At 40.5% G+C, this 26,623-nt stretch overlaps 1 protein-coding gene across 1 annotated transcript; it reads left to right on the top strand.

Moving 5' to 3' along the window:
* Positions 1-6,284: 6,284 nt before the first annotated feature.
* Positions 6,285-17,231, top strand: LOC310853072 (uncharacterized protein; the record flags this gene model as incomplete). The annotated part of the gene is made up of 5 exons (XM_083757238.1): positions 6,285-6,351; positions 9,635-9,731; positions 12,155-12,213; positions 13,029-13,137; positions 16,945-17,231. The coding sequence occupies 5 exons, from the start codon at positions 6,285-6,287 to the stop codon at positions 17,054-17,056; spliced, it is 444 nt and encodes a 147-aa protein (XP_083613364.1). The 3' UTR covers positions 17,057-17,231.
* Between the last annotated feature and the right edge of the window lie 9,392 nt (positions 17,232-26,623).

The following is a 26,623-nucleotide window of genomic DNA, read 5'->3' on the forward strand; positions in this document are numbered from 1 at the left end:
TTCATTGGCATCCTCCCGCATGGAGGCCTGGCCCTGGATAATATGTTAATTTCCAATATGATCAAATCTCAGGAATAGTACAGCTTCCCTCAGCACTACCAGCAGATAATTTGAAACCTCAGTTTCCACACTTATGTTTAGCAGGATAAAGATCTATGAAATTAAGATGCTCACCTGAAACAATCCCCTGAAATGTACACAAAATGCAGATTAAATTCTCTGAAAAGAAATTTGTTAAAGGGACATTTGTTTCTTGTTTGCTAAAAGCCTAAACATAGAGCATATAGGAATTTGAAAGCACCATCAAAATCAAAGGAACAGAACTGCTGTTTTGAAATAATTACTGTTGCAATCATGCTTCCTCACGCATTGAGGATTTGCTTTAAATCTGATACGACAGAGAAGCCTAATACTGTATCGAAATGAAATACACGCATAGGCAGAAAAATGGAGACACACACACCTTTTGAATACTATATATGACATTCACTCTATCATTATAATAAAACACTGTTTGTGAAAAATTGAGCTTTTAAAACAAAAAAGTAAGGATTAGAACTGGGATATAAAATCACTGGAACCCCAAATCATAATGGATCTGTAATGTTGTAAGAGAGTACATTTATACTCATAATGTGTGGATTTATGGCAAAAATGCTTTACTAGCAGAAATTTTGGGTTGAAACTATAAAAACCATCTACATTTCACCCTTCTCTTTTACCATTTTTTGTAAGTCATAATTTAATCAGTCTGGAAAAATGACCACCCCAACTAACATGGATTAGGGTCACCATTTAAGCATGCACTGCAAAAGCAGGGATGTGTGTGAATCTAACCTTTACCCACCCTTCATCTCATCTGATTGTGAATGGGATAGGATGCCTACAGTATGTAGAGTTGTCTGCAATACAAAAGAATCCTTATAGCGACAAGTAAGGACCTGGGTTCAAAAGTAGCTTCTGCATTGGATTTCACACTGCTTTCAAAACTTCTGCCAAGTCTGAAAAGCTGCTTCCCATGCTGTGAAATGGGGTGCTGTGTGTGTATGTATGGGGCTGATGGTAGTGGTTGGGATACTGTTTAAACCAAAAGCTCCACTGGGCAAATAGAACAAATTGCTCAGTTCTATGGATTGCGGCACTTGAGCATGTGCTCTAAGGCATGTGGAGAGTTTACTCACTCTGCAGTTCCTCTCGGCTGCAGGCATGTACATAGTATACACATACTATGTATATCTGGTCATATATTACGTACTGATGAAAAGCAAGAGTTAAAATCCAATCAAAGTAAGGCAATGCAAGTCACATTGCAAGTCACTTAAGATATGCCTAAACTGTTCCCCTGAAATCACTGAATTTAACTTTTGCCTTTGTTGGGGTCATAACCCCCCCCCCCAATTTCATAATTCAAAAAAGATCAGAGAAGGAGCAGTTTGCCAGTTAAACACCAAAATGCTACTTAAACGTTCAGATTATTAGACTCAGATTTGAAACCAAATCTTCCGTCAGCTGTACTAGCAATGTATTTTCTGCCAAGTTGCTACGGGTGACAGAAATGCATGATGACAGCAATAAATAACTTTAATGGCTGTTGATAATATCACGCAAAGGCCAGTATCAAACAAATAGAGATATCATTTAGAAGTTTACCAGCTATTGCTGAACACGGTATGATATATCATCTTGTCATCCAAGTACAGGAACAATCTATACTCCTTTCAATATTGTGTATGCAAATATGGAGTAGATTGCTGAAGCCTGTCTTAGAACATCCTGCCCAGAGCCAGCCCAATACATTTTGGTACCTGAGGTGAACCACAAGATGGCATCCCCCTCCCCACCAAGGAAGAATGGTGAATGAAGATCTACATCAGGAACAAAGGGGGGGGTTAAAGATCTGCATTGAGCTCTGCTACCACCGTGGATCCTGCCACCTGAGACAGTCACCTCATCTTGCCTCATGGGTTGGCCTACCGCAGACTATTTCCTTCTCAAACAGCATTAAATGTGTGGTCTGATATTTTTGTACCCAAAAGGTTAAGACTCAAAACCAATCATTTTGCCGTTGCATTTCACAAGACAACAAGATGTGGTAATCCTTTTTCTATTCTAGGAAGGCAGCTAAAAATGTTAACATTGAACAAGAGCTTCTTAATTTTTATTTTTCAGTGCTTAGTATCTTCCTGCTATGGCCCATCCATTAAAACTCCTTGAAGAAGGTAGTCCTTCTCTCGGAGGCTGCCATTCAAATCAAGTTTGGTTTGTAAAGCAGTAATGTCAAGGTTGAACATTTTCAGTTCACAGTCTATGATGGCCATCTTCTGTGATATGTTGACTTGCAGCAGGTCGGCAGGCCAGCCAGGACACATGGTCCTGGCATTCCAGCTTCCTCAGCGCAAGGAGGTTTGTTTCTTTTCGTTGTTGCCTGGTGCAGTGATTCGGTCTGCTTGTTGAGTGATACTCTGAGCTCGAAGCAACCAGTGAAGCAGATGGACAGTGGCAGGTCAGCACCTTATTGACTGGGGGCTGCCCAGCTTAAGGCAAGCAGTAGCAGACCAGTGAGACACAATCTCTCCCACTGACAAAGGCAACCCATAGTGCTCATACCTTACACCAATCAGGTTGAGCTTACAACTTATAACTGCTGCCTCCTGTGTTGTTTTTTTCCTCCATTAGCAGCACTGAAGTGACCTCTCCAGGGCGCAAGCCTGGGCAGTGTATATGAAAGTCCTGCAATGTTGACAAGACCCCCTTCTTGGCCTCACTGATGTAGTCCAAAGGAAAGCAAAACAATACATTTGGCTCCAGCTTGGCTGCAGGAGTTGCCGGAAGGTGTACAAGATGTCACCCAACTGCCTTAGGGACTCCACTCCAGATTTGTGTAGGACTGTCTCCTTTTCTTCTCCTGAAGATGTCCTGGAAGGCAGTAGATAGAGGACAAGATTCCCCACTCCAATTCCATATATCAAAAGCTGACCAGACTGACAGCTGAATCTTACTTTATCAGTCCTAGGCCAAGGTCTCTTCAGCCCCCTCAATAAAATATTTGACACACACAACCAAGTTGATTGGCATTGCCATTCAAATGTCATGTCGCATGATCAGTTATGAATAATGGGGCTTACCTCCCCCTCCCCCCATATTTTATTCAAGTTGGCACCCCTGCTTTAACATTGGCAACAAGACAGTGTCCTCTACTGCAGTAGGCCATGAAGGACACACAAATTCATTGCTTATCTCTGCCCCTCAGCATTTGTTCCCTGAGGTGGCCACTTCATTCTGGCTAATGATAGGGCCGGTCCTCAAAATCAGGTGGTCCAAACAGTGCAACATTCTGTGCCAATAGCTGCCCATGCATATGTGCAAGCTCACATCTACACCACACTTCTAATGTCAATTCAAAATAAGCCCAAAGCTGGTTCTGGGCACATTTGGTGTGCCTTGTGGCTAATTCTGTGGTACGGTAGGTGTCTTTGTGTACTTTTGTGACTGCTGTGCACCTGCAGGCTACAAAATCTGTATGGAGAAAGAAACTCCCATTATAGACTAAAAAACTGATCTGGCCACAATGTGACTGCTTTGCTATTCAGTTCCTTGTAATCTATATTAAATTCACTGTGTGGCTAGGGCTGGGTGTTTGTTCTGTCAATCGCCCCTTAGACCAACATTGAAGTTGTTTATAGAATCTCTCAAGCAACTCTAACCATATTCAGCATACTCTCAGAATTTCCAACAGCCTTAACAGAAAACTAAAATATCCAGTGTTTCTCTTGGATGGATGAGAGAAGTCATATCTTAATTAATTAAAGTGAGCAGAGCAATTTATTACACACAAGGTTACTGTTCTGGCTGAATGCTTTGCTTTAACTGGTGGGATGAAGTATCAAGCAAGAGTCCATAACAGAAATAAAAGGGGGAGAGGGCATAATATATTTGCCCTATTGTGCCCTGGATATTTCCAACCTTGACTATTAGGAGCCATTAACCAAGAAGATGATAATCAGGCAACAGACTAACAGTGTATTTCTGATAACACGGGCTCAGATGAATTTATTCAACATTTTCATGTCCTGGCACAAATAGATTCATAGCAAGAATAAACCAAAAAACAACAACACAGTCTTATTTCAGCAAAATAACAAATTTAATAAATTTAAGCAGAAATCCATGTTTAGGAAGACCAAAGGCATACCAAAGGATACCTCATCATTTTTTTCCTATTCGAAGCTTAATATCTTCCAGCAAATAACTTGCCTACAAAGCCCTTTCCGAGCATGAAGAGGAGAGGGTGTTGTGGGCAGGACACTCCCACATTCGCGGGGGCTTCCCTCGCCCCCCGCGAGAGTTGGGGAATCCCTGGGCGTGCCTGCAACCCAGCCCGCCAATCGGCGGGCGAGGGGAGGCGCGGCCTGGGCTACTTAAGGCCAGGCACGCCCAGGGACCACCCTCTTTTCCCCTCGCCCAGCAGCTGAGCGGTTTTCCCATCCCACCCACCCTTAGGTTTAGCTAGAATTGGCCTTGCTATGGACTTTGGTTGGTCGCCGCAAGGGGCCTGGTAGGAATTTTTCCAAATTGGCGCACTTCCTGCCAGTTGGTTTTTTCGCCTACCTCGTAGCAATCGTCACAACTTTCACGGTGTTGGCGGTTAGGCATTGGCATGGGGCAAATTATAGGAAAAAGGAGGGGGGAAGGGAGTGCCATCACCTTCCCCCAACGAGAAGGGGTAGTCCGGTAGAGGACTCCAAGGGGGGCGTGGCCTTGTCCGAAGCCTGGAGAGGTAGGGCCTCCGGCACGCCCCCGAGCGGTGACACCCGTGGGATCCTAGTTGGTGTACTTCAACAGGACTCCTGCGGTGTGTTCAACCCTTCCCGGTCACCATGCCGGGTAGTCGATAGAAGCCAATGCCTAAGGCCAATACCTTCAATTCCGTAATCAATAAAGTTGTGGCCTTTCACGCCCATTAACCTTAAAGCAACGTGTCTGTGTCTTCATTTCAACTGGGGGAGGAAACTTGCCACACAATACATTTTTGCACATAATCCAACTAGTATTTTTCCTCATCTAGAGCAGGGCAGCAGGGAATAGATGTAGTAGTAGCCTTGGGGGAACCAATATTTTTTGCCAAACATTCTGCTACAAAGTGTTGTCCATAATTAACATAGATAGTGTCATTCTGACTCCAAAGTTGTCAGTTTATCAGAAGCCTTGCCTACTTTGAAGCACTGTGAGACTCAATTGTAAATGGGACAGAAACACAGGCTGTACTGAAAGACCACTGATTTTTAGTTACTTTTCTCATTGAACTCTTTCCATTTCACCATGTCATTATAGAAACTTTTTAACCGAGAGCCAAGATCCACTCTTTTCCTCCTCTCTCCCAATCCCTTTTCCTTTTGTATAGTCTTTAGTTTGTAAGCCTGAGGGCAGAGGCTGTCTAATTACTGATCTTTCTAAGCCACTCCAGGAGCCTTTTTCAGCTGAGAAGTGGGGCAAAAAATGCTTCAGATAAATAAGAGATTGATCTCCACTAGCCTACATACGTAAAAAGAAAGGGTACAAAAGGAAAGAAGGTTTAAATGGTGGGCAGCATATGCCATGATATGTAATAACTTAAAGGCATTGCCAGAAATAAAGGTACAAAAGATTGAGAGTAATATAAAATAAGAGATCCTTTAAAGCACTCCCATCAGCTGTGTGTATTAGCAGGAAAATGACTTGGGAAAATGACTTGAAGAGTTGTGGGTGCACAACAGATCAGGCATTTACATCTGCCTCTTTAACTCAAAATGTCACTTTCCTTCATCCACCATGTTATATGGACTTCCACTAGACTAAGCTAGGGAAATTTATCATAGTCAATGGTGCCGCTCTGTTTAAATGCATAGCCTTTCTAAAGTTAATCTACAATTATTGTCATGCTTTGGAATTTTGACACAAGCTTGGCCTTATACGAACAACATCTTCATATTTCATTGCACTGTGCAGGATGGTAAGCCTATCTATCTGTCTATGAACTCCAGAGGCTGAAATCATAATACTTTCCTTTCCCTGAAAATCAAAGCTATTTATGGAGCTTGTTCAAGCGACCTTCTTAACCTTTTAACATATGTTTCAGAACTTTAAAAGACAAGCTTGCATATGTACCTGCTTGAATTTTGTTGCAAGGATAATTCTATAAAGAGGTTTCACACCTTGCGGGAGAATCAAATTACTCCCAACTACAGTCACAGATGAAGCTGTGTGGCTGTTGAGAGCAGCCGATCAGAAGTAAATAAAGATACAACATGGCAAATTATGCTGGCTCAATAACTACCCTCTATAAAAAGATCCTGAGTGCTCACTCTGCACCTGGTAAAGCTTCTAGTACATTGCTAAAGGATTTACAGCTATCAAGCATATGAGGTGGCAGTAGCTGGATCTGTTTCTCCACCATCCTGAGAAATCATGGCAGTATAGAATACAGAATGTACATAGCCTATGTGGACAAAGACTTTAAGACTCTAAGAGTTCTGTAAAACAGTCTTCAGGTGATCAGGAACTGCCAACTCCTGCCATTTTTATTTATTTTTTTAAATCTTCCTTCTGCAACCATCAACTTCCAACCATACTCTGACCCAGACTTTAGCAGCCTATAGGGATGTACGAAGGCATCTATTTCCATCCTAACCCATGTTGCATGCAAACACTGTTTTTCTTCTGCAGCAGTTCAGCTACCAACAAAAACTGTGCTATTCAGTTCACTTTCCACTGTGACAGAACCTTAGAATCATATAATACTAGAGTTGGAAGGGACTCCACATTCAACCCCCTGCAATGCAGGAATCTCAGCTAAAGCACCCACAACCTTGCATAATTAATTATGTGATTCAGTATGTAATTATTATGTGATTCCATACCATCCATTTCAATGCAAAGGGAACATGACACAAATGGGCGTGTGCAATTAGATAGCATTAGCAGACCGAGGGCATCAATACTGAATAGTGATTGTATTCACTGAACTGATTTCCATTCTGGACATGGAACAAATAAGCAAACACTGGTGATTTCTACACCTGTTTCTGTTGCAATTTCCCCAAGATCTCTCCAGATATTTTGGACTATTCTGCTGTGCTGGCTGAGACTGATGGGAGTTGTAGTCCAGAACTACTGGAGGGCCCAAGTTGGTCCCTCCAACCAGAGTCCCTCCAAACTGAGCCTTGCTAAATTTATTCCTTATTCATTGGCCCTTCGAATTTTTCCTACAGTCTTTGACTTTGGCTTCTTCTCTCCACCTGCCATCATACAGCCTATGACCCCAAGGGACCTGTGAGTTGTACTCTTAGAATATTATCACAATATGCCTTTCAAGAAAATGTGTTATCGTGTCCAAATGAAAGGACAACGTGGACAAAACTAAGAGGTTTCATAACAAATTATTCACATGAATGAAGAATAATTTATCAGCTTTCTGTTTGATAATTTTCCCCTTCAAAACACCTCTCTAGATATGACAAATTTGTAGTAAAAAAAATCTAGACTATTAGAGAAGATTATTGAGAATACTAAGGGCTTCTTTCCATGCAAGGTATCATTTAGAAAATATGTCTCCAGCAATTCTCAGTACATTTTCGATCAATATTTCCAAATGCTGGGTTTAATAAAGGACACCAAAGAGATATCTATTTTGCATAGGTAAAACACTTCTTGTGCACATTTCCACTAAGATTCTGGAGCTCTTGGATTATGTTTTGTAAATAAGTCAGTTTCCTAGCCAGAGATTAAGGTAAATTCTGCTAAGGACTAAAAGTTGACTTACAGCATTAAGAAGGATTAATGTTTAGCTGTGCCGAAGCTGAAGCACTAGGTTAGCATGTTTACGCAGCGCTGTAGATCACAATTAATCCAAAATTAGTATAAAAGATCAACAGCAACTGCTCTTGCATGCCAGCTTGGCTTAGTCCTAAAATCAAGACTTACTTCGGGGGCAATCTGTGTGCAAAGTTGCTGTATGCCTGTCCTAATAGGTTTAAAGCCATGCGTTTTAAAAATTGAGCTTCTATGCCATGAAGAAATAAGAATGGAAGCCATCACACTAGGTAGTGTCCTTGCTTTACCACTTGCGTTGCACACACACAATAGCAAGAGAACTGCCTGGTCACAATCGAGGCAACAAAACAAACACAATGTTGTGTGTGTGTGTGTGTGTGTGTGTGTGTGCATGTGGGTAGTTTAACAGCTTTTGTTCATTTTTCTTTCATTTCTTATACATACATGCTTACTCAGAACAATATCCTACTAACTTCGGGGCTTTTTACACTCAAGTAATGATGCAAGGGGCTGGAACATTTTTCTAACAGTTCTAATAGATTAAGACTGGTACATATTAATAACAGATATTAATAGGTTATTATTGTAGTGCTGGTTATTACTGTTATTATTATTATTATTTTACCCACCTTTCACCATAAGGGCCCAGGGCAGGTTGAATCTAAAAAAGATAATACAATGCAGTAAAACAAATGGAACAACCCCACCCCAAATACTGTTTTCAAAATTCCTATTTTCAAAATACTAGCACAATCCAACAGGCAATTGTCAATGAGCCCAAATTTTCGCTTACATTTTCAGAAATTGTGTAGGTGCTGTCCAAGCGTGTGAGCCATATTCAGTGGGAACTGTGCATAATAAATTATTGGGTGACTGTGAGCACTCCTTCCTCCATCTGTCTCCTTTGTAGAAGACTTCCCTCCATGAAGCCCACAGCCTGCAAGGGACTACTAGCATCGAAATTAAGCAGGCTGGTGGAAGTAGAATGGAGTCATATGTCCCTTCTCCACCATGGAATTCATGGTCAGCTAGGGCTACCAAGAGAGTAACATATATTGGTAACATATGGAAAATTACTGGAGGAAACGTCAGACAGTTAGATCACGTCCACCTCATACTTTAAAGCACTCATACCATTTTAATAGTCATGACTTCCCTCAAAGAATCCTGTGAACTGCAGTTTAAGTGTGTTGCAAATTATAGTTGTATGAGGGGTCTCCTAAAACCTTTCCGTGCCCTTAAGGAATTTCAGTTCTCACGATCTTTGGAGGAAACCATGACTGTTAAAATGGTATGAGTTCTTTAAATGTATGCCCATTAGGACAGCTGCCAGCAGACAGTGGGCATGATGTTGTACAAGTGTATAAAATAAGGTGTGGCTTCTGTGTTAGGAAATGGGGGCGTATTCGTTTGTTTTGTTGTTGTTTTTGTTACGTATTTTGTGTTTTTATCTTGTATTTTTATGCTATGAACTGCCCTGAGATCTACAAATGAAGAGTGGTATACAAATTTAATTAATTAAATAATAATAATAATAATACATAGTCTCTTCCCCCGGGGCTCAGAGTTATTTGTCTCTTTACACTGGAGGTCTGTACCTTCTCAGCTGCCATCCATATAGTTGCATATGAGGGGCTGCCTAGAAATCTTCTTCCACAGAAAATCTCCTTGCATGCCTCTTTGGTCTTATTACCTCAGCCAAGTACAAACACTGCCCTCTTTCAGAAGGCCACAACTTAACCCACTTGGTTGCCTAGGTTACCAGCTGGCCACCACCTGTTGTGCCCTTTAATGTGACATTGCCCATTGCACAACCTTTCCACAGAATTTGAAATGCTGGCGTGCCTTCCCACACCTGCCCACAGACATCGAGGGAAGGTGATAGGCCTCATAAAGCCTCAAGTATATTTAAATGAGTTAAGGTAATTATTCATCGGTAATTATATTTTCAGTCCTCAAACAGTCCGCGAATTTTGATGTCATTTCCCTTTCATGAAAGCACGAGAACGCAAGTGCTCTGGATATCAGGCCTCACTCCCTTGTTGCAACAGGGTGCACTGTGTCAGTTACTCAGAAGTAACACAGAATACTGTCAGAAGGGACAGGCGGAAGATGTGATTAAAGGGTGTACAGTGGTACCTCAGGTTACATACGCTTCAGGTTACAGACTCCGCTAATCCAGAAATAGTGCTTCAGGTTAAGAACTTTGCTTCAGGATGAGAACAGAAATCATGCTCCAGCGGCGCGGCGGTAGCAGGAGGCCCCATTAGCAGGAGGCCCCTGAAGTGGTGCTTCAGGTTAAGAACAGTTTCAGGTTAAGTACAGACCTCCGGAACGAATTAAGTACTTAACCCAAGGTACCACTGTATTTGAAAGGTACAAATCTTGAGAACTTGTGTCTTAAACATGGAGGGTTTTCCCACCACCATGGCATCATGAGGTGCAGGGTATGATTGCATTTTTTAATGCTGGCAACAGTGTGGATAAAAGGGTGTAATCATGTAGATCCATACTTTGGAGACAGGCATTTGTAACAGCACAATGCTCACATTCACATCATATATTTAAAGTGCTATGAGACCACTTTAAACAGTCAAGGGTTTTCCCCAAAGAATTCTGGGAGCTGCAGTTTGTTATGGGTGCTGAAAGCTGTTAGGAGTATCCCATTCCTCACACAGAGGTACAATTCTCAGAAAGATTTTCCTCGTCAATCTCTCTTGACAGGGATCTGCGAGGGGGAATGGAATCTCCTTACAGCTCCCGGAAGCTTTAACAAACCACAGCGCCCAGAATTCTTTGGGGGAAATGATGGGTGTTTAAAGTGGTATCATAGCGCTTTAAACGTATGATGTGAGTTTGGCCAAGGTGCTGGGATTCATGGTTTTTGCATTACATTTAATAGGGGAAAGTATGAGATGATGTTCAAGCATGGATATTGGAGGACTGTGTTTAAAAACCAAGGGGACCCTTTGCACTACTGCATCCTTAAGCAAAGAGAGAGTCAGCGAGCTGCTCATGAGCAAAAGCTATAGTCTCATCAGCAGGCTAAGCATGTCTCTCTAACAGTTGGTGAAGAGTAGTTCCATCAGCAGTTCAGCCAGCAGGAGTCTCAAAGTAAAAGGAAAAGCACAGCTTTCCTTTTCCACTAGCCTCTGTCAGCAGCTGCTTCTTGTATCCCAAGACCGGCATACAAATCCTTGAAGGAAGATGGATTAACTAGGTACTTGCCAAAATGAAGACCTATAGTTGCATCAGCAAGCTCAGATTTTAGTATGCTTGGTTAAGGCCATCTCATATCCTTCAGTATCTTTGTCCTCAATAGTGCAATGCCATTTCTGACATATGAAATGGCTTCCAGGACCACACTAAATATTTTATTTTAATGGGAATTGTGCAAATAAACTCTTCTTACTTTTTAATATTATGCTTCGTTTTCCCTCCAAAAAAACCCCTGACTTTTTTCAGTTGGTGTTTAGTGTCCCCTTTGAAACATTACTTCATTTTTGTCAGTTACGCTCAGTGGTGGAGTAACTTGCTTTGCATTTAATCTGCAGATAGTGCTGGAAAATATCTTCTTCCTGCAACTCTAGAGAGCCTGTTAGTATAGACAATACTGACCTAGATGGTCCAGTGGTCTGATTCAGCATATGACAGCTTCCTAGATTCCTAAACTGCCTCAGAGTGCTCATCAGGAAAGCCTACCTTAATATCCCTCCCCAGCCCTTTGGGTAGTGTTGCTAGTTGTGACAACGATAGAAATCCAACAGCCAGTTCGACCAAATGCTACTGCAACATCCCCAGTCCTTTGGCTTCTCTCCCTTGGCTTGATGCTCCATCCCAGGGTATGCATGGAACAAAATTGCCATAGCTCCATGATTGATGAACATAATTCCTTAAAGATCTAATTCCTTAGAGATCTAATTTGATTCAATGTATTTCCATTCAAGTGAATCCCAAAGCAGTTTACAAGCAAAAGGCAAGAACAGCAACAATAGACATAACAATAGAGCATCACAGCTATAGCACAAGCGATCCCAGTAGGTACACTGTATTTACTGTATTATTTTACAGTTTGTAGGAAACTGCTCTGAAATTACTTTGATGCTGTAAAGTCTACACACACTTTAGAAACACATTCCTCCACTGTTTGTTTCTGAAAGTGAACTAAGCACTTGTACTGCTGCCTCTGTCTACAAGACACTTAGCTGCTTTTTGGTGCTATGAGTTTTATTATGTGTTGATTAGTGTATCCTTTTAGTAACTATCTTGTTAGGCTGGCAATTCTTCCGTCAGCATGGTAATTTAGATTGAGCTAATTCCATGCCCTCTGGCAATCTTGTCTCAGCAGCTCTGGCCAGGCTGTGCAATCATTTGAAGCGGACACTCTGAGCAACATATTTTTAGGTACAGGCTTTTGACTGATTAACATTCTACGGCATTTGAAATGTGTTTGTGGGAGCGGGGTTATTGGTTTGTTTTGTTTTATTAGGTATTTTGTGTTCTCAACTTGTATTTCTATGTTGCGAACCATACTGAGGTCCACTTCTGAGGGTCTTCTGGTAGTTCCCTCACTGCAGGAAGTTACGTTACAGGGAACCAGGCAGAAGGACTTCTCAGCAGTGGTACCCTCCCTGTGAAACACCCTCCCATCAGATGTCAGGGAGATAAAGAATTACACAACGGAAGGAAAGTTTTTAATGTCTGACTTTCCCCCCCCTGGAAGCATGCCTGGGGAAACCCAGCCAGATGGGTGGGGTATAAACAATAAAATTATCATCATCATCGGTATACAAATATAATAAAAAAAATTAAAAAATACAGTACATTTGAGACTTAAGGAGGATGCTCTGTGCAGGCCCGCATTTGTGTCCCACCTGCTCTAAATGATCTCTTCCACCAGGTGTGCCCAACCTGTAGCCCTCAACAAGTGGTTGGACTACAGCTCCCACCATTCTTAACCATTGGCCATGATGGTTGGCGCTTATGGAGGATGGAGTCCAGCAACAGCTAAGAGCCACAGGATAGCCACTCTTATTTTATACAAATAGGTAGTGAGTCAAGTATTAGCAAACAAATGCCTCCTCAGATTCTACCCCAGCCCACAATGGACCTCAACTGAGACATGAAGCAAGGCTTAGTAGGGTCGATGACAGGCAGAAGAGCATTCATCAAAGCCAGGAAACAAAGGATTCGGCTTCAGAACTTACTTTCTGTTCCAGGGCCTCAGCCAAAACAGCCTGGACCTGGACTTGCCTGGAATGATGTGGAGTCTTACCAGACAGAAATATTTCTTGAATCTTCTAATGATCAAGGTGTCTCCCCTGCCAGGTAAGTATTCCTTTCCCAAATCTTCTAGTCGTCTAGCAAAAGGACCAGAATATCCAAGCATATCTAGGAAGCTAAAAGAAATATACACAGTTAAATGGGAAGCACTAAACAAGCTATTATCTCCCAGATGACAACTTGAGGTCTGTCACCACAGCATTATCTTTACATTTCAATATAATAAAAAAATGTGGCATTCTGATCTTGCCCCTGCAAAGTTGTCTATAAGCTGAGTTTCAATTAATGCTGAAGAACATGTGATAAAGTTAGTGGGCATGCTCTTTCATCCAAGATTTCCACATGCAAAATTGTCAAAAATAAAATATAACACAGGATGTGTGGGGTGTTTATCATCTCTCAACAACCACAACCAACCCCATAACATCTGGCATTTACCAGTTTTCAGATCACAAAGTATGACTTCTAGGTTAGGTTTTAACTCTAGCACCTCACACCATTTCTTTTTGTAACATTTATGCTGAAGACAAGGCCTGTCCCATTGTCCCGTTTTATAAGAGAGACTACTGTTATGCCACTAAATGACACAATCTCTGACAAACTAAAAAATTAACATATGCCATCATTTATATACAAAACTGGAGCAGTAAAGCTAAGCCCTAGAACGTGCTAAAGGTGGCTGTAAAATGCCTTTTCCCCAACCCTGTGTAATCAACTATATCTCACCCTTCAAAAAATGTTGATGGTGGGTTTACAATGCATAAAAACTAAAGGCAATTAATATACAGCAATATAAATGGTCAAAAATTTAAACAGAAGAGTGCATCAAGAACTGCATTTCAGTAGGAAATAAAAATGTTAAAAGGCTTGGGGGCAGTGGCGTAGCATGGGGGGTGCAGGGGGGGCCGGCCGCACTGGGCACAACATCTGAGGGTTAGGGTAAGGGGGCGCAAATCCACGGGTTAGGGGGTGCAAATTACTTGCCTTGCCCCGGTTGCTGACAACCCACGCTACACCACTGCTTGGGGTGAAATGTTTTTCAAACAGAGTAGGTGCCAGAGAAGACCCTCCTGCATGTCGTCACATCCTTGCAACAAATGACAGGGACATCTGCAGGAGGTCCTCCAAATATCTGTACCTTTACCCTTGCCTTTACATGTAAGGATATACGTGGGTTCAGAGTGATTGACTCTGAATGAGGGACTGGGCCGTCAATCTCGCACTTCTTATTTTTAGAAATAAAGCCCTGACCTATTAGAAATAGAGAAGATAACTGCAATTGAAAATGACCATATTTCTAAAAATGCTTAAGTCTGTAATCTAATGCAAAGTTGCCTAGGCGTAAGTCTTACTACAACTTACTTCAGAGTAGACAAGTGCCATGTGTTGCATTCATCTTTTCTGGAATCATCACATCTTGGTGGGTTTGTAATGAGATATTTAGTCTCTTCCTCATTCCCTGCCCCAACAAAACTAAAAAGCAGATTTTTCCAATTGCGGGTAAATGTTATAACTAGTGCATTAATTCAAGACCTTTTCCCTGATGTCCTTATCAGCTTAAAAAGGAATGAAAGGAAGCAGGTACTAAAACAAGGAGACATTGTGTCTTGAATGAACACTGCTAAGTGGATTTCTTTTTTACACAAAGCAGAAAAACATCTTCTTAGTTGTCATGAGCAGCACATCCAAACCAGCCTTAATTACATACAGGTGATGGGAATTTGTCTAATGTTTTATGGTGAATCGTTGATGAGGCCTGCAGAAGGGAAATTTGTAGAAATAAAATCACCTTGACAGTAAAGCGCTAGGGTCAAAAAGCAAAGTAGAGTCTGTGTTCTCAGCTTTAATAAAAACAGTATGATCTGTCATCAACGCAGCATTTTTACACACTTGGACAATGCACTTTGGGAACTCCTGCTGGGTTTCATTTGATTTTCACTGAGGCCAACAAAGCATTGCTTATTGCTGGTAATTCATTATGACAGCAGAAAAGCTATAAAAATACACATGAGTCCCTTGTAAATAAACAGAATGCCCTGTGATATTTTTTCTATAAATACAAAAGATAACATGAACATCAAATCAAGAGAATGTGGCATCCTTTGGGGGGGGGATCATAGACTTAAAAAGAAAATATTTCTGTTCACAAAGAAACAAGGGGGTTTGTTTGTTGTACATGAACTTCTTTTAAATTTTTTTTTACCATTATTATAGAAGAAAGTTACAAAAAGAGAGAGCTGTAGCTAGAATTATTTGAATGTTTAGGAAACCTATGTAGAAGAGACATTGACCATGCCATCCCATATGTCTACTCAGAAGAAAATGAATTATTCCCCAATAAATGAGTGCAGGATTGCAGCTTGAGATCCAAAAATAAAATGTAAGTCAATGATGATCAAAATGATGCCCTCAAGATGTTGCTGGATTCAAGCACCCATCAGCCCCAGTCAGCCAAGGATGATGGGAGTTATAGTCCATCAACATCTGGAGGGCATCTGATTGGCTACCTGTGGTGTAACTAATAACTAAAATCATATATTAAGATTGCAATCCTATCACATTTACTAGGGACTTACTTTTAAATAAATAGGGATAGGGTTGTGATGCTCAGATGGAATCCTAAACATATTTACTTGGAAGTAATCTCCATTGAACACAGTCAAGCTTACTTTAAAGCATACGTTGTCAACCTGTCCGGGAGGGGGCATAACAAGTAGACATGTTCTTAACTTCTGGATATATTAAGTTAGCCATCTCCCTGATGCAATAAAATCATCAAAGTGATATGCAAGTCAATTCCCATATTTCATTAAGGGTTACTATGAATAAACAAAAAGACAATGTGAGGAGGATTCTAGGGTTTGATAGGTTGTAGTGAGCCCCTATCACCACCACCCCTTTTATTGTTGACCTGACTGACTGCACACACCCCATTTTAATTATCTTTATTGAAGTTTTCAGCAGAAAATTAATTAAACTCAATAAGAACAAACAACAAATAAATACAAACCACAATCCAACCACTCAGTAATCAGTCTGTATCATTGGGTAGATTTGCCTCACAAAATATTCAGTTCAACAGAGGCCATGGAAATTAAAGATCTGTCAAAAACTGAAGAGAAATTAAAAGGAGGACATTGTATGTATTTTCAGCAAAAGAGCATAGCAGAAGATCTATTCTGTACCTGTAAGTACAAGGAAATACGTTTATAGTCCTGTTTTCTAGAAAAGAGGAGCAGTTCCCTGGCAAATCAACTTGGGCATAATCAAGTTACCTCGTTCCTCAGACATCTATTATTTAGGGGTTTGGGATTTCATGCTGCTCCCATTTGTCTATCCAGCTGTGCAGGAGGGCCACTGTTACAATGCCCCCCTCCCACACACAGCACATCAGTGCTCCAGGACTGTGTTTTTGTAGGCACATCCTGCCCTGGCTGCCCCAGAGATCTTGGTTCTTAGAAATTACAATCTAGAATTAGCTAAATTAGGAGCAACCTCCAACAGGCCCAGCCCTACTATTAGGCAGAGGGAGCAGGTGACTAGGGGACAAGAAGCTGTTCCCTCTAAGTCCCCCTGGCCAATCCTCCTGAGCTTTCCCCAGCTGTTCCCCTGAGCCAGAAGTGGGGAACCTTGTTCATCCAGAGTGCCAAATTCTCTTGTGCGCAACCTTATGGGGGCTGTGCATCAATGGTGGATGGGGCCAGAGACAAAAGTGGGTGGTCATTACAAAGCAACATGCATATCCAAAGTGCCTGTAACTGGTATACATGTATAGTCAATGCAGGTTTCAGATTTTTCATGGCTGGTCAAAGGAAAGAAGGAAAACCTCTGCCGTATTTTTTTGTTGTTCAGAATAAAGGACGATCTCACATACAAGACGGCCATGGACAATAAAGGTGAACTCTACCATCAAGGGAATAACCCTGGGACCTATAAATCGCTTTTGCTTTGCTTTGCTTTTTAAGGAAAATGTTCCCTCAATAAATCACCACCCAAATAGGGACAATTGCTTTTCTTTCCATTCTTCAGAAGGGGGGGGGGGGATGATCATGCTTTTTAGCTGTCAGAACACACCAGCCAAGTAATTCATAAGGTGTTACATTTACACACATAAAATGAAATGAAAAACAGCTCAGGAGAGCAACCTCTGGCTTTGCCGAAAGCTGCAGCAAGTGTACTGGAGGGCAAGGTAAGCTCCATCTTACTAGCCAAATAAATTCAAAACAGAAGTCAAGAGAATACCAAATTCTGTGGCATGTGAGCATATGTCAGTGGAAACAACACCCACTAAGATCAACAGGAATTATTGCCAGGAGATGTTTTGAAGACACATGCAGCCACCATCTTAAAAGGGCTGGGTCTTGTCAGTGCCTGAATGGGCAACTCTCTGAAACTTTGCGCATAGGTTCAATGTGGAGAAAATATTGGACATAAAGGTAATATTTGTAAAAATACTATTTTACACACACACACACACACACACACACACACACGGGGGGGCACGCATGCACACACACATATACACACAATTACCCACCCCATCCTCGCCCATCCAATCCATGAGCTTATTAGATGCCATTTTAGTCCTGCAAAATTGATGACAAGATCCCCCCTCCCACATCATTCTGGCCAGCAGGAGCAGACATGGCTGCAGATGTACAGAGAACCTATGAGAATCAATGGCAGTTGCTCCTGTGTAAATATGTAGTAGACTGGACCGTCATTGTTTCCAATTTGTGCTGAAAATAAAATATTATATTCTTAAAATATTATAATTTTATAATAATATAATAAAAATGCATATATTTCAATTTCCTTCTCATATCTGGTGTAAACATGGCAATGGCATGAGATTATGCTGGATTACTTAGACTACAACAACATCATCATGATGGGTGATATGAATGGGGTTGTGTCTGTAAATATGGATAAGTCGCAAAGTGCTAACATAACGAAAGATGGCAGACTACCTAAAACTTTTTTTTGAAATGACTGACAATGTGGATTTAATTGACATATGGAGGGTTAAGAACCCCCTAGGAAAAGAAGGGAACTTTCTTTTCTGAAGCTCATCTGACATGGACACGAATCGACCAAATATGGATAACTAGAGGACTGGCACCCAAGACTAGAAAGGTGGAAATCTGCCCAAAAACCTGCTCCGACCATAATGCTTTGAAAATGGAATTGAGACTAAATACAACCGGATCCTTCAGATGGAAAATGAATGACACCTTATTAAGGGACGAGAAGATTGTTAAGAAGGCCCAAAAAACTTTAAAGGACTATTTTGAGATAAATTTAAATACCACTGTGGAAAAAAGAACAATCTGGGACGCAAGTAAAGCAGTCATGAGAGGGTTTCTAATACAACAAAATACGATCAAGAAAAAACTCTGGAATGAAAAGAAGGAGAAGATATTGGAAAAAATAAGAGATGGAGAGAAAAAACTAAGATCCAGGCCTAAGTCGAAGGAGGTGCTGAGAGAAGTGAAATTTTTCCAAGCACAATATTTGAAACTGATAAATCAAGAGGTGGAATGGAAAATTAAACAAATGAAACAAATATCTTTTGAATCAGCAAATAAGTGTGGGAAACTGCTAGCATGGCAGTTGAAAAAGAGACAAAAACTTAATACTGTTACAAATCTAGAGATTGAAGGGAGAATGGTTCAGAAACCCGAGGAAATTAGAAAGTGCTTCCAGAGATATTTCAAAGAACTTTATTCACAAGGGCCACAGAAAGATTCGGAGGTGGACCAATTTTTCAAAACCAATGGATTACAGAAAATACCTCAGGAAATGAGAACAATCCTGAATAGTAATATCACACAGCAAGAAATTGAAAGCGCCATTCAGAACCTCCAATTAGGCAAATCTCCAGGCCCGGATGGACTTACCTCCAAATACTATAAGGTTCTGAAAGACTATTTGATACAACCTTTGTTGGAGGTCTGTAACCAGATTATGGAGGGGAGGAAGGCACCGGAAACGTGGGAAAGAAGCCTTCATCACATTGATACCCAAACTAGAAACTGAGAAGACCCAGCTTAAGAACTACTGCCCCATCTCACTCCTAAATGTGGATTACAAAATTTTTGCAGACATTTTGGCAAGTAGGTTTAAAAAAGTGCTTAATGAAGTGATCCATAAGGACCAGGCAGGCTTTCTCCCTGGTAGGCATTTGTTTGACAACACAAGAAACATCATCGACATTTTGGAACTTTTACAAACAAAGCTTAACACTAGAGCGGTGTTAATCTTTATCGATGCGGAGAAAGCCTTCGACAACATTTCTTGGATGTTTATGAAGAAAAATTTGGAAGGGATGGGAGTGGGGCGGGGGTTTGAAAATGGAATAGAAGCAATATATTCAGAACAAAAAGCTAAATTGATAGTAAACAATGTGGTGACAGAGGAGTTTAAAATTGAAAAAGGGGCACGACAGGGGTGCCCTCTATCCCCTCTATTGTTTATTTCAGTTCTGGAGGTGCTATTGAACATGATTAGAAAGGACCGGTTGGTACAGGGAATTGAGGTCGGAGTGAAACAATACAAATTGAAAGCATTTGCAGATGACCTGGTATTAACATTACAGGAGCCAGTCTCTAGTACTAAAAGAGTGCTAGAATTAATTTCTGACTTTGGTCGGGTGGCGGGATTCAAGTTGAACAAGCAAAAAACTAAGGTTTTAGCAAAAAATTTGACAACTGCAGAAATAGATGAGTTCCTGAAAGAAACAGAATTAAATGTGGTTAAAAAAGTAAAATACCTAGGGGTGTATCTGACCTCCAAAAATTTGAATTTGTTTAAAGACAACTACGAGAAATGTTGGTCAGAAATCAAAAGAGATTTGGAAACGTGGTCAAGATTGAAACTTTCCTTGTTGGGCCGAATAGCAGCTATAAAGATGAATGTATTGCCAAAAATGTTATTTTTGTTTCAGACCCTACAGATCGTGGACAAGGTGGAATGCTTTGGAAGGTGGCAGAAGGATATCACTAAGTTTGTTTGGCAGGGCAAAAAGCCCCGAATAAAGTTTAAGATATTAACTGATGCGAAAGAAAGAGGGGGATTTGCCCTGCCAGACTTGAGGTTATATTATGAATCCGCAGCCTTCTGCTGGTTGAAAGATTGGATCTTACTGGAAAACACTGATGTCCTAGATCTGGAAGGGTTTGACAACGCTTTTGGGTGGCATGCATATTTGTGGTATGACAAGGTTAAAGTGCACAAACTGTTTAAAAACCACATTGTCAGGAGAGCAATTTTAATGGTCTGGACAAAATATAAAGACTTATTGGAGAGTAAGACTCCGAGGTGGCTCTCACCGGTGGAGGCCAAGGCACGTAAGAGACCTAATATGGAAGCCAATTGGCCTAAATATGAGGAAATTATTGAAAAGATTGGAGACAATTGGAGGTTGCAGAGCTTGGAAAAACTAAAAAACAAGGTGCGAGATTGGTTGCATTATGCACAAATTCAAGAGGTCTTTAAAGTAGACAAGAAGGTTGGATTCCAGGTGGAAAAATTGAAACTAGAGACAGAACTGTTAGAACCAAAAAGTAAACTACTTTCGAGAATGTATAACCTGCTGCTTAAATGGAATACTCAGGATGAGACAGTCAAATCCGCCATGATAAAGTGGGCGCAGGATTTGGGGCATAACATTATGTTTGAAGACTGGGAAAGGTTATGGAACACCGGAATGAAATTTACAGCATGTAGTGCCTTGAAGGAAAACATTATGAAAATGATATACCGGTGGTACATGACCCCAGTCAAGCTTGCTAAGATATATCACCTGTCTGATAATAAATGCTGGAAATGTAAAGAGGCGGAAGGGACATTCTTTCACCTCTGGTGGACCTGCCCGAAAGTGAAGGCCTTTTGGGAAATGATTCATAATGAACTAAAAAAGGTACTTAGATTTACCTTACCCAAGAAACCAGAGGCCTTCCTCCTGGGCATGGTGGACCAGAGAGTGCTTAAGAAGGACAGAACTTTTTTTATGTACGCTACTACAGCAGCAAGGATCCTGATTGCAAAACATTGGAAGACACAAGATTTACCCACACTGGAGGAATGGCACACGCAGTTGATGGACTACATGGAACTGGCCGAAATGACTGGCAGAATCCGAGACTTGGGAGAAGAAACAATTGAGGAGGACTGGAAAAAATTTAAAGACTATTTGGAAAAATATTATAAGTTGTATGAATGTTAAAAAACGCACCTTTTAGGAAATTCTAGCTTCAGTAATGTTAAATTAAAGAAATGGAAATTAAGGTACAAGAAGTCAGAGATAGAATAATGAAACAACTTTATTGTGTTAAAATGAAACGTACATGATTTGGGTCATAATATATTTGAAATTGGGTAACATGATAAAATGGAAGATACAATAAGTATTGAAACAAGTTAACAAATTGCAGATGTTATGTATCACAGAGAATGCAGGGTTGGGAGGACGCGGGGAAGTCCAGTAGATTTGGAAAAAAGAACAAGAAAATTTGTAACTTTCTTTTTCTACTTTTATAATATGCTCTTTATTCTTTTTTCTGTATTTCATAAAACTAATAAAAAATATTATAAAAAAAAACATGGCAATGCTTTTCTTAAAATTTTGAAACAATACGAAAGCCTTAAAAAGAAAAGCATAAGCCTCATTTCTCTCAATGGAGCTCAGCCCTGAGTATAAATATGCCTACTGTTGCACAGTTAATGGCTCAAAGATGCCCAGCAGATCTCCATATCTGTAAACATATGTTGAATGAGAGTCAAGCATCAAAACAGAAGGATTCCGATTTGTAAAAGCCGTATTGGTATTATATCACTTGATGTACATGTGTGACTTCTTAAGTGGTGTGTGTCAAACAATCCTATGCTGACACACACAGAGGAAGTGGATTTTCCACAGAGGAGACACTCTGCTGCAACTCTTCCAAAGCAGCTATCTTAAAAGTTTACTTTCACATGGGTTTTCACTTTTTGACCTGCTCTTGACCTGGGTAATACTGGCAGACCTGTGAGTTTAAGAAGGCCTGGGATCTATTAAAAGAGTAGTAGCTTGACTTTTACTGAGTAGCATGCTGATGGTTTAAAGTAAATGTTATGGTTTGTCACAGGAACCAATTTGGTTACCGTTTGTTCTTCCTGCCCCTGCCTGCTGATATTTTCTCAAGTGTTTTTCATTCTTTAAATTCTACAAAGAAATCTGCATGCTGTTATTTTAAACTTCTGCATCTCTCTGTTGAGCGGTTCAGTTCTAAACACAAGGCGGTGCACCCAAAGTTTAATCAAAAGTGCTGTTTGGCAGAACTTGAACCCAAAGAGAGCTAACTTTGAGGTCATCTCTTTCCGAACACCCGACAGATCTTGCAAAGGTCTGGCTCAACCTAATTTCTGAAATCCTAAACTGTCTACAAATCATGGGATGCGTCTGCCTGCAAGGCACTCACACTGACAACGATGGTCAATGCAAAATGCTTCATGGAGATTACAAGTAGATTAGATTCATTAGTTCTCCGGTCTCATGCTTCAGGCCTTTTTGTCTTTAGATGTCTTTACAAGTGACGCGCAAATACATTTATTTTATTTTTATTTTTATTGCATCCTTAATACAAATGGAATACATACAACAATTGGAAGCCACAGAAGCCCCATCGGACATTTGGCAGGTTTTGAATAAACATTCACAAACTTTTTATTGATAATAATCAGCTAAATAGTTTGAGGGTCTATACAACTTTGTAACATGCAGAAAACAGCAGTCTTGGAGAAACCAAAGACTGGAACTGAGGGAAGTCAGGGGGTGGGGGCGGGGGAGTTTTGTGAGGGGGAGGGAAAATGGGGGAGAACAAGGGTGATATGTTTTTGGATAATATGTCTTGTTTTAATTTTGAATTAAAAAACTAAAAAAGGAGAGATTCCTGCATTACAGGGGGGTAGACTAAATGACCTTTGGGATTTCTTCCACCTCTCTATGATTCAATGATCCTATGATCCCTGGACAATTGTACAAGTGAGTCCTGGTGTAGAGAGGAAGCAAATGGGTAATGGTAATAGTAGCAAAGAGGTGAGCCCACTCAGATATGAGGTCTCCCTGAGGGCACATTTCCCAAGGGTCCCCAAACCTGAAGCTGACATTGATCACTTATCTATATAAATTCCTCTGAAAAGGTGTCATATCAAAGGGAGAGCACCTGTCAATAATTTTCTATGGGTGCTCAGAAACTGGGAGGAGAAACCTTTTGTCAAAGATCATATGGGCAGAACCCTGTGGCATTCAGGAACTAATCCCATGGTTTCAACATTTGGATCTGTGAAGATAAGAAATCATATGGGAGAGAAAGTATATTTTTGTGTATCTTCATGAGAAACAGCAAACATATCACCATGTTTGTGGTGTCATGTTTACACTACTTGTCTAGCAGATAGAGGCCAGGGCAGGAATCAGTACATAAATTCCAGAAACAGGGCTTCATTCTCAGCATTCCATTAGTCCATGGAACAGAAAATCGTTAAGATTTTAGCAGTTGTTTTTCTGGTTGTAACATAATTCAGGTAATATGGTGCAAGCTTGCATGCGTAGGCATGGAGGAGAAATTTGATTTTGTACATATTTCAATCTGAATTATCAAATTCACACTTTTTTGGGGGAAATATGCCAACTGAAATACAGCTATTCTTTGAAAGTTGCACTTATACAAAAGTGTGATGCACTTTTCCACCCAAACAATGTTTATAAAAATAAATATATTGCGGGAAAGTGTGCATAAAAATGAAGATACTGGTGAAAAATGACATACAAAAATACATTAGATATGGGAAAATTTGTTTGCAAAAATATGTACATTAGTCAAAACTACATATAAAAATGAGAGAAAATAGTACTAATATGCTGAAGAATTTTCATGAGGATTAAAAACATTTTTGTTTTATTTTTTGCAGATTGCTGCAAAATGTGGAGAACTGAATTTAAGACTGGAAAAATCAGAAATTGAGAGAACAAAAAATGGCAGATCCTTCCATTCCTACACATGTGTATTGAGGGGTCTCATAGCTGGTGTAATATACATCTATTTTCAGGATTTTTTTAAATGGAATAGGGTTGCCTGTTCCTCTTGCCATCCTTGTAAGCTTCAGAACCACATCTGACTGTCCACTGAATATTGGGTGAGATGATACCTTAATCTGATCCTGCATGATGCTGTTGTTGTTTATTAAATTTGTATAGTGCTCTTCATCCATAGACCTCAGGGTGGTTCACTGCATAAAAATACAAAATGAAAACATAAAATATATAATAAAACAAGAACAAAAAATCCACAAAAATCAATAGCCACCCTCCCCCCACCTCCCACAAACACATTTAAATGGATGTTATGATGTCATGATATGAGTTTGGCTAGGTTTGGTGACCAGGAACTGTGAACATCTGGGTGCAAGTACCCAATTTGATAAAGATTTTTATTTATGATCAGCAACTCTTCAGAAATATTACTAGTCTGTAAAACATGGATTTTGGTTTGTTTTTGTTTTTGTCTAACCATAAATATATATTAATAACTTTTAGTCATTATAATGGAGTTAATGGTGCAGAAGCAAGTGTTTTCCTAGCCTATCATCTTTTTGAGAGCCAGTGTGGTGTAGTGGTTAAGAGCGGTAGTCACGTAATCTGGGGAACCGGGTTCGTGTCTCCGCTCCTCCACATGCAGCTGCTGGGTGACCTTGGGCCAGTCACACTTCTCTGAAGTCTCTCAGCCCCACTCACCTCACAGAGTGTTTGTTGTGGGGGAGGAAGGGAAAGGAGATTGTTAGCCGCTTTGAGACTCCTGAAGGGGAGTGAAAGGCGGGATATCAAATCCAAACTCTTCTTCTTCTTCTTCTTTGATAGATTTCAGTCTTATGGATCATTTGTCAAATATACTGACTCACAAAAGCATTCTAAGGGCTGATTCATACAGCCAAGAGGCAATATGGTAATTGTATTAAATCCAGATCATGTGGTGTCTGCTCTGCAGGGGAAACAAGTTGTGTGTGGTCGCACACTGTGTGGTACCTCCAGTTTTCACCAGATGATCCAAAAACCTTGCTTCTTGTCGATGTCATCTGGGGGAAAAGGAGAGGGCCCTACATAGCATTTGGCTACAAATAAATGTATTCCTGCACACAGCAACTTCTAACATTAAATTGGCTGCCATGTATTTACTTGTTCACGTAAAGTGACTCTTCGTTATGAATCCCTAGGCAGAATTTGTACTAGCTAGTATGCCAGTAACACCATAGCCGATATTCTCAAGACCATGCTCAAAGTGGAATGGAATCCCATTCCAGTTCCTTTCAGGCAGACCTAAAATGCATCCCAGCTATTTTGAATGGATGTGATTTGAAATGAAACTATTCTACTTACCACCACCACCAAGCATTGCCCAAGACCATTTTTAATCATGGAAATATCACAGCTAACTTGCGTTTTCTTTTTGGAGGCATTTGGGATGTTGAAAATGCTCTTCTAAAAATGTTGGCATGTTTGCAGTTTTTCAGATCCTGGAAACTGGTTAAAAAGTGCATTGAACCAGGGTGTCCTCCCATTGGCAGTCTGAACTCTGGACATGCATCTGAGCAACATTAACATCTGGAAAACATATAACAAAAATCAGCATGGTCTGACCTCGTTGTGTAAAAATTGCACTTACAGTGTTTTCAGGGAATGTAACATCAGTTCCAGTGGTGGCATCAGAGCAGGACATTCAGACAGATGCCCACCAGCCTTCTTAGCAGAATGAGCAATAATGTCCCCAAATGCAGACAAGTTAGTTTAAAACAAGTAACACACACATACCCTCCATTTTCTAGAGTCTCATTGAAAATGCTACATTTGCTACTATCTACTGCAGACAGATCAGAGTCATCGATTTAGAATACAGAGAAACTCATCTGATTTATTAGATATGTTTTATTTCATTACAACTGAAATGACTATAATTAAAGAGCCACAAGAAAGGTTAATTGGTACAAATCAGCGGTCATTTTTGTAAATGAAAAATCTAGGAAAACAAGGAATGGTTTCTGCGTGTCTTTCAGCCAATACAAAAAGAAATCAATTTCCTGCTATAATAAATCAGGGGTTATTGAGTATAATGCATACTCCTGGGCATTCTTCTGCTTTGTGTTCATCTGTCTCCACTGGCCATGTAGGACCAGACTTTGCAGTTCACATCCTGGCTGACAAACAAATAAGAAATATAATGTAACAACTAAGATGTCCCCTGTTTACTGCCTGCTGTGCTGATAGGGCTTTGGACTGGCTATTTTATTGAGACGTAGGAAGAACTGACTCATCTCAGTATCATTACTTCACATGCATAAAGGTTGGGTGGGCAGTATGCCTGATGCAAGAGGAAAGGGATAAGCAATGAACAGGCTAAAAATAATTCTTCGCAGCCCAATACATAATTCACTTGAGTGTAAGTACTAGGACTTACCCCAATTTATTTCTTACTGAATTCCATAAACCCTGCAGCCC

The sequence above is a fragment of the Podarcis gaigeae genome, assembly GCF_964106915.1.
Source record: "Podarcis gaigeae genome assembly, chromosome: 9".
Classification (NCBI taxonomy): Eukaryota; Metazoa; Chordata; class Lepidosauria; order Squamata; family Lacertidae; genus Podarcis; species Podarcis gaigeae.